Source organism: Symphodus melops (genome assembly GCF_947650265.1).
Source record: "Symphodus melops genome assembly, chromosome: 4".
NCBI classification, from domain to species: domain Eukaryota; kingdom Metazoa; phylum Chordata; class Actinopteri; order Labriformes; family Labridae; genus Symphodus; species Symphodus melops.
The window spans coordinates 15,095,029-15,112,697 of NC_136694.1; the positions used below are offsets into that span (position 1 = coordinate 15,095,029).

Genomic DNA, 17,669 nt, shown 5'->3' on the forward strand with positions numbered 1-17,669 from the left:
ATTAATGAACATAAACATGGAAATATGCAAGATGTCAGCCTAATCTGTAGTCCTTTGGTAGGTTGGTGGTGCACACGTTTATGAATGTAACCACAATGACAAACAAAAACAAAACAACAAGTAACAACCAATCAACCTAAGCTCTACATTAGTTTACCTCAAGTCACTTATTTACAAGCATACAAAGTGGCTGTGCATGTTGTTCAAAATGAACAAGGATGAAGTGACCTTCAGAGTTAAAGTGCTATACTGCTGCTATGGGAGGTATTTTAGAGTATTTAAAAGATACCAAATCAATTTCCTGACTGTCTTTAGTAAGAATTTTCTGTAGTTTTTGTTTGTATTGAAGATATAAAGAACAGCAGTTAAGTTTTGTCTGCATTTAAAACAGCTGATAGCACTGCTCTTATTTTAAGTCTAATGCATGCTGAAATATTATGCAGGCATAGGTGCATACAAGTAAATGGCAGCCTCATCAGCATATAAATTAATACGAGAATTGGGAATATTCTGTCCAAGGCCATAATAAATAAAAGTGGGACCAGAGTAGAAACCTTGTGGTACCCTTGTAGAGTCCTTCAGAGCTAACACCCTCTAACTGAAAAGCTTGGATTCTTGTAAGGTGGTTTGCAAACAACTCAATAGTATGGTCTAGCTTTAAGAAGATCTAATAAGATGCTGTGAATCACTGGCCTTGGAAATAAGTCTGACAGAATCTGACAGACAACATTGTTTATGGTCTAAGGCTTCAAGAATATTATTTACTTTCATGGCAGCAGGGGTAGTACAATGGAACTTTGGTGATTCCTTCTGGACAAACAGACACAATGGAGTAAAGAGTCAAGAGTTGGAATATTGTATCCCTGCAGTGTGCCAGTCATCTTTTTCAATGTTTTTCAGTGATTTTTTTTTTTCAAACCCCATTGGTTTGGATATGCCTGTGTCTCAGTTGTTATTAAAACACTTTAGACTGCACAGACAGTTTGACGACATTTCTATTATTGTTTATTACAAGGATACCCTCCATTTAAACAGGGGAATTACAAAAGCTAATTTCAAGTCCTCTGGGATTTTGCAGTCAAGCTATGGTTAATATGAGAGCTCAGCTATACAATCTGATGAAATTATATAAAGAAAGGCTCTAGATTGTCTTGACCAGCTGATCTTCAAGGTTAGACATTTTTCAGAGCCAAAGAAACTTCTAATGATTTATCAAGTAATCTATAAATATAGCTTTATGTGTCTCTCTACTTTCTTAATAACTGCATTTTCTTTATAGTTTCATTATTCTAATTTGTTTTGTTTTTAATTATCTTGTATTTTTCACATGTGTTTTTATGTATTTTACCATGTCTGGTTTTAATGTACTGTGTCAATTAAGTTGATTGGATTGTTGTCAGAGGTCAGTCTTTTTTCTACATTTCAGTTGTTGCTGAGACTTTTTTTGTCAGGGCCAGGTATGACAAGGGATTGGTTGGTTTAAGGCTGAAAATTGAAACCAGAGGCAAACCATATCTGGTCCAACAGGGGGGGGGGGGTTGCAGTAAAAGGCCAATAGTGGTCATACAGTAAGTTGAGATAAGGCTATGTTAAGAGCCTTACATGGTCCAAGTTTAGGCTGCCAGATGTGGGCCAAGAGAGGATCATAAATCATTGCTGTATATGGGCCGAGTGATGTTGTACTGACCACTACTAGGCCAGACCAATTTTGTTGTGTGGGAGAGGTTTTTTATTACGATGGTCTTTATTTGCCTAGTTAGGGTTCATGTTATGGATCATGATATATTTTAATGGGGTTTAATGCTATGTTTGATGCCAGTGTATTTCTAAATAGAAAAAAAAACCCAATTTCTGATAATGTGGTTTTGGCATATTGATTAATGGTTATCCTTGAGCTGAGTTATAAATTCTCAAAGTTTCCAAAGAGCTCAGACAAATTGAGTCAGAGATGGAGTAAGCAGTCAGCTCTGTAATCTATCACATCATACGACATCATGAACCAGACAGACTGAGATAATTACCATCATACAGGGAAGCAATACACTGACAATCTCATCAGACCCAGAAGCCTTTATGCTAAAAAGATCAACAGAGCTATGTGCAGTGACCTATGAAAGAATTTTGTAATGTGCTGCAGGGCACTTGCATCCCAGAATTGCCAGACTTTGACAAAATTGTTGTCAGGACCTCTAAAATCAATTGCAGAGAAGAACATTTCCTGGGGACGATTCATAAAAAACCAAAGCAATATTAGCTTTTGGAGAAACCACTGCTGCACTTCAAAGACAAGTGAGACACTTCTCATTAGTTGTATATCTAATGTGTTGTATACATCAGCTTTTTTAAATGAATAACCAGACAATATTAATGGTAAATCAATAACAAAATTCCATGTTAAATTCTTTGAACTGAACAGACACACTGTCATTTGATCTTAGATTCTAGGATTTGTTTCTGACTGAAACATGGTTTTGTTGTGCTTTAAAAGTCAGAGGTGTTTAGAGTTCCATGTTTTATGTATGGACTGTGTTAGTGTTTGTGCCCCATTTAAAAACAAAACAAACACTTCAGAACAATGAACAAAAAAACAGCCTGGACATTGCTGGTTATGCCATGCAATTTTGTGTAGTCGAACACAAACAACAAGTTCATTCATTTATCTTTTTTTAAGAAGTGTGTAAGAATACAAAGCCAGTGAAACACCCATTTCACTGTAATACCATTTCTGACGGTACGTTTCAGATCCTGCAGGAGGCGCTACAGACCCTGAAAACACAAACTGCCTCTTCGTTTGAAGCGATTGTCTCTGGAACTAACGTCACGTCTCGGGAGCTGTCAGGTCCTAACCTGCCCAGTGGTGCTGATGCTGAAAAGTTAATTACAATTTCAAAATTAAGCGCGAGGTTTTCGGTAGAAACATGATGATAGTTTTAAGAATTATGCAATTAAATGTATGACCATCCAGCTATATTCAGACCACAGTTTACGTGCGCATGTGGTGCAAAAGTTGGCCCCTTATCTGGAGCTGTCTAACCTGGTAGTAGTGACAACTGCAGATTCCCTTGTGTGTGCGTGCGTGTGTGTGTGTGTGTGTGTGTGTGCGCGCGCGCGTGTGAGTAACTAAGCGACTGTGTGTGTGTCCGGGGGGGAGGAGGAGTGATCGTCGGTGACGGTGTGCGTGTTTGGAGAGATGGAAGCAGAGAAGGCGGATGCAGACCTGTCTCTGTCCCCTTGAATAGGGACTCTAAAGGATATGAAAGCATTTTTTGTATGTATATTTTCAAGCAAATGTACTATGATCTCGCGGGTACCACCCCTCCAAACGCAGCCGTCTATCCCTGAGCTGTCAATCATATCACGCCGGGATTTCTACATGTGAGTGCATGGCGCGCCGGGCAGGGCGGATCTGCTCACGGGGTGAAGAAACGCCGGTTAATATGGATGAAAGGTCTATCACCATCTCATCGTTTCAATCACTCTGATAAGGTAAGGCGATGGAGAGCATAAGGATGATGCACGAGACATGTAGCGTAATGCAATGGGAATTAGACGTGTGTCTACGGTTGCATATAGACGGTGCTACGGGGCGTGAAATAGGCCTTCTTATCAGTCATATTAAGTCTGTTTATCAGGCTTGTAAACCGTATTTTCCTTTTTTTCAATCACGATAGCGACAGTGTCCTATAGCCAGACTACAGAGCACGGAAGATGATGTGCGAGGTGATGCCGACTATCAGCGAGGGAGATTCTGCTGGACCTCCCAGAGGAGGCACCACTGGAGTCCCGAACGGCTCGGACCAGGAGGCCAACTTCGAGCAGCTGATGGTTAATATGCTGGACGAGAGGGACAAGCTCCTTGAGTCCCTCAGGGAGACTCAGGAGACACTCATTCAATCTCAAACGAAGCTGCAGGGGGCGCTTCACGAGAGGGATGTGCTCCAGCGGCAGATCAACGCCGCGCTGCCTCAGGTGAGGAGGAGGAGGAGGAGGAGAAGGAGGAAAAGTGGGCCTGTTGAGGGGAAGGGTCGGACTGAGATGATGATGGGTAGGGGGTTGAGATGGAAGAGCTGACAAACGTTGTGCGCATGATTTGTAGTAAGGTACATTGCAGCATGGAGTGTAATTGTCAGTGTTGATCAATAACCTAAGGTGGGCAGCTCCTCCACCTTCTGTGCTAGTGTGAAAAAGTGATCAAGTGGGCCTGTTTGCGCCAAAATTTCTTCTTCAGACCCCCATCTTTTATCTCAGTTGAATGCTTGTGTGTTGCATATTTAGACACGACTTGTTTGACAGAGATCCATTTTCCAGGCAAATTTTGTCTAGGGTATTTTTTTTTTAAACTCAAAACACACATTTTAAAGCATTGAAGTTGTCAATGGTTAAATGGTTGAAGGTTGAGCACGTTATTTTGTTGCAAGACCATCTTACAGGTTGGCGCCACCTTTGTTGGCAAATAAACTCAATATTGCATGACAATATAACAGTGTCAAGGCCGACAGCCAGATCTACATGCATTAAAATTGGGGTATATAGGCAGAATCTATTGGCCCCTCCTATCATCAATGACTTGTTATGCTTGTATCTGTCTTTGTGGCTCTTTCTGGAATAAGTGACATACATAAACACCCCCTTTCCTCTTTCTTACCGACCAAGGCAAAAAAAAAAAATCCAAACACAATATTAGTGTAGAAAAAGAAGTAAGAGCAGTATTATTTAATTACATAAAGAATAGCACAACTATTAGGGGGACTCCTGTAATGCTCCTGCATGTGTGGGGATATCACCCTGAGACTGATGATGATGGGGATGTACACGCAAATACAACTTCAAACGCTTGTAATTGGCAGCGTGCCGAAAGGGAGGAACCAAATGTCTCGTAGGCAGAATGGAAGCACAGTAGTTGGTGAAAAGGTAGGGAGGAGGAGGATTAAGGCTTTTTACTCACTCGACTATTTGTCAAGTATTTCTAATATCATGTTGAGAGACCTTGAAAGAAGGCAGGGTCCTACTATCATGGTGTGTCAACTCTGTATGCGTCCGCCTGCATGCAAGCCAGTATCAATGTGAGTGAGATTTACTGGTGGTCAGTTGAGATAAATTTGAAATTTTAGCCTATATCGTGTGATTTTCAATCGAGCAAGTCCAAAAATGTGTTTTGAAGTTATGACGACAAAGACGCCTCAGCAATAAAGCTGTTACCTGTGGTCAAACTACATGGCATGATGTGTGTGTGACCGAGAAAGAGAGAGAGCAAGGGAGGGAAGCATGCTGACAATGACAGCCTCACTGCAGCCTTTTGTGAAAGAAACATGGCCGCTTGCTAGTGTACATGGCCCTCGGCTGCTTGCTTCCACATATGCACACATGTTCCTCTGCGCGTGTGTGAGAGAGAGAGAGTGTGTGTGTGTGTGTGTGTGTGTGTGTGTGTGTGTGTGTGCGTGTGTGAGTCAGGCAGACAGAGAGAGAGGAGCGAGTAGGAAGAGGCTGTCATGCTCGTTTTCTAATCCTGCCTGGTTCAGCATAATGTTTTATTTTAGCAATAATACAAGTATTAGTTATACAGTCGTAGACCTCGGGGACATTATGCAGACGTTATGACTGGCGCGCACATGCATAAGCTGTCTTCTGCCCTCTTTCTCTCTCTCTCTGTCTGAAAACACTGCTCACACATGCACACAAACTAATGCACACATTGGTCATCTCCACACCAGCTACCAAGTAGAGATGATGCAACGCTTAGTAAATGGTCAGTACAGTGATGAAGCAATATGAAGAAATGAGAACAGCTCAGTTTTTCTCTCCTCAAATGAGGAGCGAGGATGGTCTGGATCTGATAGCATAGCACACAAATTGCAGAGTGCATCTTGTAATAATGAGGGGGAAGTGTGGTAAAAACAACATACTCTCTGATATCTCAAGTTTAGGTGTGAGGAATATATTAGAGCAATGTTATTGCAGTTGGCAAACCTGCTGACCCCATTTTCCAAGATGTGTCAGTGGTAATTATGTCTGTTGTTGATGTGTTTGTTTTGAACGTTGTCGATTGCTATACAATATCACACAATATATTTTTTGTTCTCGTCTCCAGTCAGCGGGGTCTAAATATGTGATGTAGGCGATTTAAGATGTTTTTTTCCCCCCCATGTGTGAGTTCTATGCTCCTGAGGTGTAGACTGATATGCTATCATTGGCACTGCAGCACAACCGTCCTTTTGCCCCCACATCCGACCGCTCTTTTCTTTACACTTCCTATCTTCATCTACTACAAACGTGTGTGTCAGTTTGTGTTTCTTTGTGATTTCTTATGTCTTCTGTAGGTTCCCTGACTCAGTGGGACTGGTCTGACCCAGAACTGTCAGATCCTAGTCTCTCCTACAGATATACATGTGCTACTATACGCACACATATTTGTCTGTGTATATTTGTGTGCTGTGAGAGAGACGTTCAAAACTCAGAGCTCTCCAGTGTCGTCACTGTTAAAAATACATAAACCCATATCACCTTAGCATCAGTGTTCACATTTATGTTTGCCTCAGCAGTGTCAAAAAAATGGATAACGTTGCCATTTGAGCGCGCGCACACACACACACACACACACACACACACACACACACACACACACACACACACACACACACACACACACACACACACACACACACCAGCACACACACACACACACACACACACACACACACACACACACACACGCACACACACACAGACTAGGATGGATATGTTCATTAGCTACAGAGAATAGAGTTTCAGATTAACATGTCAGCCCATTACAGAGCAAAATACCTCTAATACAGCCCTCAGAGATGGGTTTGCCCAAAGACAAATTAGGTTTTAATCACACACACAGAGCCAAGCATGCATACTTGCACGCACACACCCAAAATGCCTATTTCTCTTCAACTGCTTGGATGCTGTCATAAATATTGTGCTGTAAGGTGTGTGATGACAAGAAATAGCAGACAGTGGGTGAAGAATATCAAACTAGGCATATCTGCTCTTCTCTTATCACTGCGTGTGTGTGTATCCTAATCCTATATTATCCAATATCATAGATTTAAAAAGGGAAACAGCTTTGCTCGTTTGTTTGTTTTTTTTCAGACAATATACAAAACAAAGATAAAACCAACAATATTTAGCTCAACAGCAGTTAAAGCAGTTGATAACTATTTTGGATGACTAGCAGCTACAGACTTAAGCTTATAAATTGCCAGATCAAGGCAGGAAATTAACCCTGTTAAGCGTCTTCTGTAATGTGTAGCACACAGGCTATTTAATGGGGGCAGTGTTTCCACCACTGATCCGCCATAGGAGGTCGAAAAAGATATGTGTCATTCCCCCCAAGCTTTATCAACTCCTTAACACAATGTGAAAAAAACACACTGGGATATCAATTTATGGCATTGCCGCTGCCATGTCTAAGTACGAAGGCGTACTGATGGCGAAACTTCATGATGGCGCTGTTAAGAAAATGAATTGCTAAATGCTTTAGTTTCTGTTAGTTGCCTGAAGCAGTCAAACAAATGAGGTTAGTCTGTTAGTTATTGGTTTGTTATTTGTTCGTGATTGGGTTTAGAAGTACTTATAGGTTTATATGTTGGCAGAGCCATGCTACCTGTTTCCCTTCACTTTATGTCACTTTCTGCTAGGCTTGGATTACTATTTCTTGACACCAACTCCATACTTATTTCGCAGACATGACATACGTTTGAATCCTTTATGTAATATATGAATGCCTTTTGACAAAAGTAGTACTCAACAAAATGAGACTGTTTACACCAGTAATACAGTAGGACACCTGCACAAAAACCTATTACAGCCAATGTTAAATGTATAGTAAGGTGGCAGACTGGCTGCCCCCAGTAGTCATATAAAGTAAAATAATAGACAAGGCAGATTAGGGTGCCAGCAGGAGAACTGGCACACTTTTACCTATGACAAAAAATGTAAATCTCATGTTACAAAAAAAGCCCCTTACACTTATTAAGCAAATACAACTAGCATTCTTTTCCCAACTAGACTTTTTTTTTACCTATTCTCCTCTGCTTTATGGATCTATGTCATTATGATTGGTTTACACAACTCAGAAAAGTTCACAAACACATTCCATCGCTCGATTCAGGGACCTCAATTAAAATGTCAAATGTTTGTAATTTCATTTCATTTCCAGCTCACACAAATATCTAAAACCTCTGAATCTCCATGTGTATGCGAGAGGTTTGTGCCTTCACTGTGGGAAGTGAGTTTCATGCTGTGTTTGATGGTGTGTGTTGTGATGTTTGGACACCTGTTCCAGTCAGACACAACACTGGCTATTTTTGCCAGCGTACAAATACACAGAGAGAAAGACACACACACTGTATACACCTATTTGTCCTTCCAAAACAACAACTGCCTCTTGTTATAAATTCTAACCCCTCCGTCTACACACTGAAACGTTTCCAAACATACATACACACGACCTTGTTGTTTCCTCGACCTACAGTACGAGGTACCCCTGATCTGTTTTTTTAACTTGTCACAGTGGTGATTGTTGCTCACTCCTATGCAAACACATTAATACAACTCCACACACTTACGGGGTCTAAACACATTTATTTCGCCTTTAAGAAAAAAAAAGTGTAACTGCTACCTCTGTGGGTTTTTCATAACATATTTCTATTCGTCTTTATTCCTGTCTCAGGTATACTTGCGTCCAGTTTGGCATAACTTCACAAAAATCTTTGAGAAGCAATTTTCTGTTTTATACCTCTTCGTTTATCTATTCCTCTGAAGTATTTCTTCTTCTCTGTCCCTCCCATGATGTTTGACACTGTCTATTTATCTAACTCATCAATAACCCAGTAGTCCAATATCTCAGACAGTCCTTGTCTCTTCCTGCAGCTGACCTTAGCAAAAAGCGCAACACAGTCGAGGGAAGGTGACACAAATAGGATAAAAGCTTTGCAAAGCATTCGCTTCTGGATGACGACAAAACAGACAGGCATTCCTTAGTTCCATCACTTAAATTCAATAACATTTGTGTTAATTTTTGATTTGAAATATCATCAATATTGATGGATATAAAAATGTTGTTTCAGATAAAGGGGTTTTGACCTTATTGATGTGAAGGAGTAAGTGCACTTGACTACTCTCATAGTTTGTTAAATTCACACAAGCTATTTGCATTTCTTCAGTTAGGAAGCTTTCATACAAATAGCAATGCCAGAACAAGCTGTTACATGAGTCAGCTGTGTGTCAGTATTCTTTGACATCCCTGTTGTGTGTTCTTTTTTTTTCTCATAATTTTGGCCCATTTTAAATGCCAGTGAAGGGAGAGAGGACATGTTGGGAGAAGAGATCTGAGGATGACATGTGTCAAATGTTAAGGGTGGGACTCTAACCCTGGACAACTGTGACTGCCTTTGCACACTGGGCGCTTGCAAGGTGAAATCTGCTCCCCTGTTGGGTGTTATACACACCATCAGTCAAACATTTAAAAAAGTTACTTTGGTTTAAAGTACTACACTGGCAAAAGTATTGAAAAAGCCTGTTACCTTCTGTTAATTTTGATGTTGCCTACTGTGTAAAGTTGTTCTGATATCAGTATCAATATCAGCCTCTGATACATCCTCAAAAAGCAGTACTGGGCACGAGCATGTTGAACAGACAATGTGCCTATCTGATACCTTGACAAAATGAAAATAACAAACAACAACTGCGCTGCTAGCAGAGAGTGTAATGGTAATCAAAGCTTTTAATCCCAGTAGAAACAGAGGGGTACACAGTATTAGCCAATACTCAAGTCTAGGTATCTGAAGTGATATCAGGGAGGGAAAAATCATCATCATCAAACATTTCTACAACTATGAGGATGATGCTTTTTGTATAGCATGATGATCATCATAGTCACACAGACCTGGATTTAAATGTATCATTGTAGGCTTAATAAAGAACACGGACCCCATCACCCTCTGCAGTCCAATGGATATATAGGCTTAACTCCCCATTCCTATGGTATCCCTATGCCTGTAGTAATAGTTTTTCAGCCAATACATAAAAGGTTATTTCACACTACTTGAACCAAAGCCAGCAGTAGTGAGCCTGGCAGGCTTGGTACTCTTAGACTTAGAAAACTTTATTTATCCCAGAGGGCAATTCAGTTCCACAGTCCACCCACTCAGCCACCTCAGTGACTGTAGCAGAGGTGTGTTTTAGCTTACAGATACAGTGTGAGAGGGAGTGCTTGTCAAAGCTAATAGAGCTAACACTGCTAAGTAAGGAAGAACAGCTCTGAGGTCCCCCTGCATCATATTTGGAGATGGCCTACGCTTATCAGGACACACACACACTCTTCAGGCAAAGCCCTCTCACTTCTGCACCCATCCACAAACAGACAATGAAACACACACACACACACACACACACACACACACACACACACACACACACACACACACAGCCTAGCCTGTGTTTTCCTAAATGTCAGCACACACTCTGTACATGTAGTGCTGTGAGTTTGCATGTGTGGATGCTCGTATGCCAAAGGCTAGTGTTGCTTATGCATGCTTGACTGGGGCAGCTTTGAGAATCATGATTGGAGAATATTGAGGACGGTGGGTGAGGTCAGTCAAACATTTCCTGCATGCCATTGGTCTGCTGTTGAAGTCCAAATCTTATACCACGTGTTATGTAAGAAGCAAATGCTGTTATTTGGGTTGATGGGGAGGAAAGTGGAGCATGAAGAGAGCAGCTGAATGTCACCAAGGTTCCCTCTGAGAAAAATAGAAACAAACTGATTTACAGAGAGACATTGTAGTTACACTTAAGTTTCGGGGCTTTAAAAACAACAATTTACGACATATATACAACATAGGATGTCTTAATGTAATGTTATAGGATGATATCATTAGAAAGCAAAGTGAATATTTCTCATATGAAAAATCAGTGGTTTCTGCAACCACCTTTGCCCCTCCCTTGTCAAGATCCATGCACTGACCTTCAAGTCCTTGGACAGTAAACAGTGCTCTCCATCGTTTACTATTTACATGACCAAGCATCATGAGAGCGTATGTCCACCTAGTGAGTAATCTTGGTGAGGAGTCAATCACTGTCATAGCACTAAAAACCCAAGGTTAACCCTGACATCTTCTTCACAGAACAGACTTCAGGACAGATTGTTAACAGGCCTAATATTTATTTGGAGTATCTAAACGATTGTCGGTAAAACTGTATTAAATGAATCTGAATGTTGATAAGTATCCCATACTTGTGTTCTCGTACAAAGATGGCAAGTTCAGTAGGTCACATCTGACCATGCCTTCAATATGCAGACGGATATTTACAAAATAGTATGAACTCTCTATTTTCCCATTCAGCCTTCACAGATGTCAACTATTTATGCTGTTTGCAAGTACTCACTGAAATGAAGGCGTTAACGACGAAAGAACAGATTGCGTTATGAAAATGACCCTGAATCTCGTATCTTTCCCCAACCTTCTGTTTTAAAGAACTTCTGCCATTTGATGAGGTCCTATCAAGGCGGAGAGTAAAACGGGCAACGCCACAAACCTGTTCCACTATTTGAAACAATATCAGTGTTAGAAAGAAATAAATGACCAAATGTTCCAAACAAGTGACCCTCAGGAAGCATCGGGCCAGTATGTGTTACACTCCTTGGCAACAAACTTTTATATTAGTGCTTTCAGCACCATGCACTGTCCTCATGATGCTTAAATGTTCCTCTGTTGAAATATAATTTGTTATAAGACAATAAAGAATCGTAAAACCACAAGTAACCACCATCTGGTGTCTTCAACGTTCACTAAGGAGCAAAAATCAACCTTTACATTTGAAAGAAATAAGGATTTGCCATTTATCGTGATAATTATCGAAATGGGCTAATACAACATTTTTTTCAGGATAACATTTTTTGTCATATGGCCCAGCCCTATTTGATTTTGTGAGAGTGAAAGGGCCAAACTTCATTATCTCTTCTCAGAAGTTCAACATGTCCATCTCCAAGCAACTAACAGACATCACACCTCCCTTTATTTCTGACTGTGCCTCTCTTCTATCCTCTTCTACCATCCTGCTGTATCGTGACAGCTTCACATCATTGGTCAGACCACATCAGTCCAGTCTTGAGTAGAGAACACCCAAGAAGCTAAGACCAAGTAAGTTTTGCCATTGGTAAAGCTGTGAGCACAGCTTTAGAGCCCCTGAGCACTAATAGATTATTAGCGTCCAAAGCTAGCTCCCCCACGCTGCCCTGCCTTAGCACGTCACCAGCACGCCATGTCTCAGTAGCATCTATCCTTCGCTCGCTACATCTCTCTGCCAGTACCATCTGGCTCCCAGCACCAGGCACATTTAGCTCAGCCGGGCGCCAATTTGTCCCCCTGGCTGCCTGGGCAAGAGAGAGAGTGTCAGGGAAGAAAGAGAAATAGTAGGAAAAACAGTCAGATTTGTAAAGTTAGATTCAGCAAACAGAGAGAAAGAGACCAGGTCAGGAAAAAAGCAGAATCAAGTGTACCTGTCAGCCCCCAGCAGCGTATGACATGCTCTGGTAATGGATAGAATGAACAGTCACTATACCTGTATGTGTGTGTGTGCGCGCGCGCGCGCGTGTGTGTGTGTGTGTAAGAACAGAGTGATTGGAGGTGCAGGAACCCCAGGGGGGAAGGGGAAAATGATGATGGAGGGAGGCAGGGAAGGACAGAATGAAAAAAGGAGGAGGAGAAAAGGGACATGATGTGAAGTTTTCCAGCCAGCAGGTAAGCTCACAGCAGCCCTGCCATGTCTTACAACTACGCCATTGGAACTCTGTCAGTTTGCTTTCCCTCCCACAACCATGCCTGAGTACAAAATATGGTGTAGGTGAGATGGGGTTTTAATGTTGGATGGGGTTTGGATGTAAAAAATAGGAGGGCCATATTGGTTGTGATATTTTTCAAAGCTTGGATGCTCAACAAAGATAATGTCATACTACAATGGTCTAGGTTGTAAGTGGTTAAGATAGGGAATATGATACATTTTTATTATTCAATTATATTTTTTCAGAAAAAGAATCAGAAGGGATATTTTGCTGTTTAAAGGTAAAACAACATTTTGATAACTTATAAGTTACTGTTAGACAATTGTTGAACGTTCCTAAATTAGCTCGCCATTTTTACTGTAAGAGCGTCAGTTACTGAATACTAAGAATAACCTTAATGTTTGGCATATTATAATATGATATGAAAAGAAAGATGACATTTTGCAGCCAATTATCATGTCAGCTAGTAAATGGCTAAATGCTAATTTAAGATGAAATTGCTCAATTTCCCTCAAAACCTTTGCTCTCCATTGTATTTTTTGTTTGCTGCTTAGTCTTAAGGCCATAAAATGATACGACTTGTCCAGTGACCTTCTTTATATGACTTCGCCCTACACAGCAGAATATTTCAGATTCTCACCCTTCATGGGTTGTAATGAAAAAAAAAAACCTAACCAACCACAAGTGCATAGGAAAACAAAGGACAATACTTGCACTCAATCCTTTTGCAAAAAAACCCCAAAACATGTAGTCACATAAACCCACACTCTGTAGAAGGGGCAGCATTCTTTAGACCCCAGTTTTCTCTTCCAAGCAATAGACCCAAGCAGTCACAGCAGAGGCAGCGGCATCAGAGGCTAAGTCCCTGGCTGGACCCTTAAAAGGATTTACAGAACTTCAAAATGCTTCATCTGGTCCATGAAATACAGCTTGTCAGTGTCTCACAACATAGCACACACCCCCTGCTGCTGACTGTCAATAACACCAGCGCTCTCGCTCTCGCTCTCTCTCTCTCTCTCTCGCTCTCTCGCTCTCTCTCTCTCTCTCTCTCTCTCTCTCTCTCTCTCTCTCTCTCTCTCTCTCTCTATCACACACACACACACACACACACACACACACACACACACACACACACACAGATTTAAGAGAGCTTGGCAGTGCAAGTGCAATACTGGATTTGAGAGAAGGACACAGTTGTAGGACAAGTATTGCTTCTCTATAGATAGTCACTCATGTAAATCATATCTCTCTATGTGTATATGCATGTAATGTGAACAGGAACATCATTCTCTTATGTTTCCATCTTTGTATGTTTAATCATTTATGTGAACCAATCCTAAATATACACTTGTGAGTGACATTTTTCCAATTATGGAAACATGTTATCGTTGATGTTTTCTGGCCTCTATACATAATAAATGTGATTAAGCTATAAAAAAATATGATGACCATGATGGTCAGAAATATTTTTCAAAATATCTTCAGACATTAGCATTATTTTGGGGCTGTGATCCGTCCATGTAACAGTTTAAAGTTCTATATTAACTCTTTGCCTTTTTTTACTCACCACTATAGCTTCTCAAGCCCAATTTAAAGTGCCATTCTGAAACTGTGCCGTGTGTCTTTGTACTGTTTCCTCAACAGCGTAATGTTGGTATCCCAGTCTTTGAATTAGAATTACATTTCAGCGTTGCGGAAGCACATTGTAGAAAAACAGTGGGAGTTTCACATACACACACACACACACAATCCAACATGCACACACTGACTGTTGTCACCCAGACACTGTCTCGCCGATCTTGTCGCTTCACACACACCTACACACACACACACACACACACACACACATACACACACACACACACACACACACACACACACACACACACACACACACACACACACACACACACAAAACACCTGGAATCTGAAGTGTAATGTTTTTCCTGATGATGTGAATGCTCCAAATGTTATCTGGCTTGACTCAAACACGCTGTGTCCTGACAATAGTCTGTGATAAATACATGACCAACTGCACATTATTCCCTGTCTGCTGCTAATTTAAATTGATTGAGTTCACTAATACTGAAGATATTTTTGGTGTGAGAGAAAGCTCTCTGATTGTCTTGTCTTGTTATTAGTCTACGTTTTGTCTATTCAGCCTCCACATACAACATGCCTCAGTTCTTAGCTGCAGTCTGTAATTCATTTATTTCCAGCTCCATTCACAGACACGTGGGCTGGTGCAAATACTTCAATTTGCGTGCACAGTTTCCCACACACATGCAAGCTCTGTCTATGTTTCTCTATATTCGTTGGTAAAGTATTTCTGCTGCTTCATTTCATCTTGTTTAGTTTAATGTGTTTTGCACCTCCCTGTTTTCCGTCAGCACAAGAAGCTGAAATTACTCTAGGAATACACAGTGAAGCTCCAGTATCCATATTAATGTTACTGACACTCTGATCTGTTCTCTCCCTTCAAAGTCTCTCTCCCCTCCCTCCTGTTGTTTTTTTTTTGTCTTCTGACTATCTCTCAGGCTGCCTTGCTCTTGGTCTTATCAGCGCTGATGGCTTTAAGCGTGTGTATTGAGAGGTCTATTAGCTAGCTATCGTTCTGTCAGATATTGCTTCACATCTCTCCGCTAGTCCACTGTACTTGCTGTAGCTCTGATGGCATGAGGTGGGAGCAGGGCTGCTGGGGAATCAGATGGAGGCACAAACCGACACATTCTGTGTATGTTTTTGATGCTTGTGGAAGCTTCTGATTGATTTTGGTGTCTTTGTGCTTGCTCAATGAAGCAATACTTGAAGGATAAAAAAAATGTTGTTTTATTTAGTGGGGTTATTACATCAACTGGAAGTGTATGTGTGTTTATGTCCTGAAGCAATTGCGCGTGTGCATTGAATTGACCTTAATCAGCTCATTAAACTTGGAAGTCTGGTGAGTCTTCATATCTGTAGTGTAGCCTGAGAACATTTGATTGTGTTTATATGAGAGCTTGTTTCAACCGTTTCAACATGCTTGTACTTTTTTGCAACCTAGTATTTTCTCTCACATTCACTATGTGATTACATTTTAAAGTCCATGTAGTACATCTAATTACATCACTAATAACCTGCACTGCTGCTAGATAATGTAATTGCATAAATAAATGATACAAACACACACATATGCTGTCATCTCCATGGCCAGCTCTGTCCGAGGATGATGAAGGTCAGTAAGCATTGTGGTGCCCCATTGGAATAATGGGGGTTGTGACGTGGCGTGCCCCAGTGCAAGGAGGACATCATTCACACTGAGATGCGCTCTCTATCTCTCTCTCTCTCTCTGTTCCCATCTGCCCTGCACCTTCTCTTCTTGCCCTCCATTCCACACTTCAATAGTCCCTCCATTTACTTCTTCTACCTCTCACCCTCTCAGTCTGTCTGAGAATTGTTTGACCTAAAACTCATAAACACGGACAAGGTGTCAGAAGAAATAAATGTTTATTTTTTAACATCTACAGTTCATCTTTCGAAGACTAGCATGATTTCTAAAGTAGCATGACTTCAAAGCTCCATCTACACCCACCCCCTCCCCTCTGGGTTCCTTCAAAAGCCACGCCTCTCACTTCAGTATGCGCAAATGCTGACCTCAGCTCATATGATTGGTTCATCAAATAGGTACTTCGTGGCAGACATTAGTTTTTTCAGGCCTACAACGGCTACTGATGACAGATGTTCTTTGTTCTTTTTTCAGATAACGTGAGTTATTTATTTCTGCCAAGACTTACAGACAATTTCAACCAAAATATTTAACTGTGTATGTGGAGAAAATTACCAACCATGCCTTTAAAGCATGTTGAACACTTCAGCTCTGTTACAAAGCCATGTGTTCACTCCAAAACTTGGGGATATAGTTCCCAATAAATGCTCCCCTTTTTTTTGTATGACTTTCACACCCTGCATATGCAGCCAATGCAGACTTACACAAACATTCACATACTTCAGGTTGGTCCTGCTGCTTGTATTCCTATTACAGGAATTACAGCCATGAGTACATAGTTAAAACAAACTGAGGATGTGGTACAGAGGGGAATGTATTTTTAATTTGAATTTCTGTTAAAATGCACAGTTTGAGCCATGGCTAGCTGAGGAGCTGTTACAAAATATGAGCTGAGTATATCGTCACACCCCTAAAAATCAGGATCATAAGTAGAACATAAAGTGTTCTATGGAGCCAGAACAGTCTCATAATGGATCCGTAGTGTTTTGCTAGTTTGGAAATGTTTGAGAGGGAATTATAGTATATGGTTGAGATCATGAATATCTTTACTGTTTGAAAAAAGACCGCTTTATACAAAAGTGTTTTGTATGACAGTGCTACATTTTGCCTGATGGATTTTCAGTGTGCTTTCAAAAGGTGTTACATGAGCGTTTTTAAGGGCCGAACATGATGTATAATTTTCTTACAAATAAAAATGACTCTGCAGCCCCTAAGAGAGCTCTCATTCATAGCTCTCAGTTGAGACTTTATTGAATGCAAGTGCACATTAAGGGCAACCATTACAGTGTATACATGGGCAGGTTTGTGCTATTATCAATTATGAGAGAGAAAAACACATTTTGATGTGTGTGGTGACCACGTCCATTATTAAAAGACTAGTAAAGTGGTAGATGTGTTAAAAAGGGCTGTATGTTCATAGACACAGAAACACCGTTTTTTTTTTATATAATTCAACACTGTTTAGGCCATTGCTATGTTTTCTGTTTCCAATGTAAGAAAGAGGAAATATTTTTTAGTTAGTGTGGCATGGTTTTACTGTTTACAACACTATGAAGCCCATGTGCTTGAATCATCATCTTCACAGTGAGAAAA

The 17,669-nt window shown here is 40.7% G+C and overlaps 1 protein-coding gene across 2 annotated transcripts in view; it reads left to right on the forward strand.

Annotated features, from left to right (window-relative positions):
• The first annotated feature begins 3,142 nt into the window (after positions 1 to 3,142).
• The window catches only part of ppfia4 (PTPRF interacting protein alpha 4), a 53,700-nt gene continuing 39,173 nt past the window's right edge, over positions 3,143 to 17,669 (forward strand). For both annotated transcript variants that reach the window (XM_079340736.1, XM_079340737.1), the window contains exons 1-2: positions 3,143 to 3,486; positions 3,672 to 3,969. In XM_079340736.1, the coding sequence (XP_079196862.1) occupies positions 3,709 to 3,969 (261 nt within the window). In that variant the 5' untranslated portion in view covers positions 3,143 to 3,486; positions 3,672 to 3,708. The remainder of the gene's footprint in view (positions 3,487 to 3,671; positions 3,970 to 17,669) is intronic.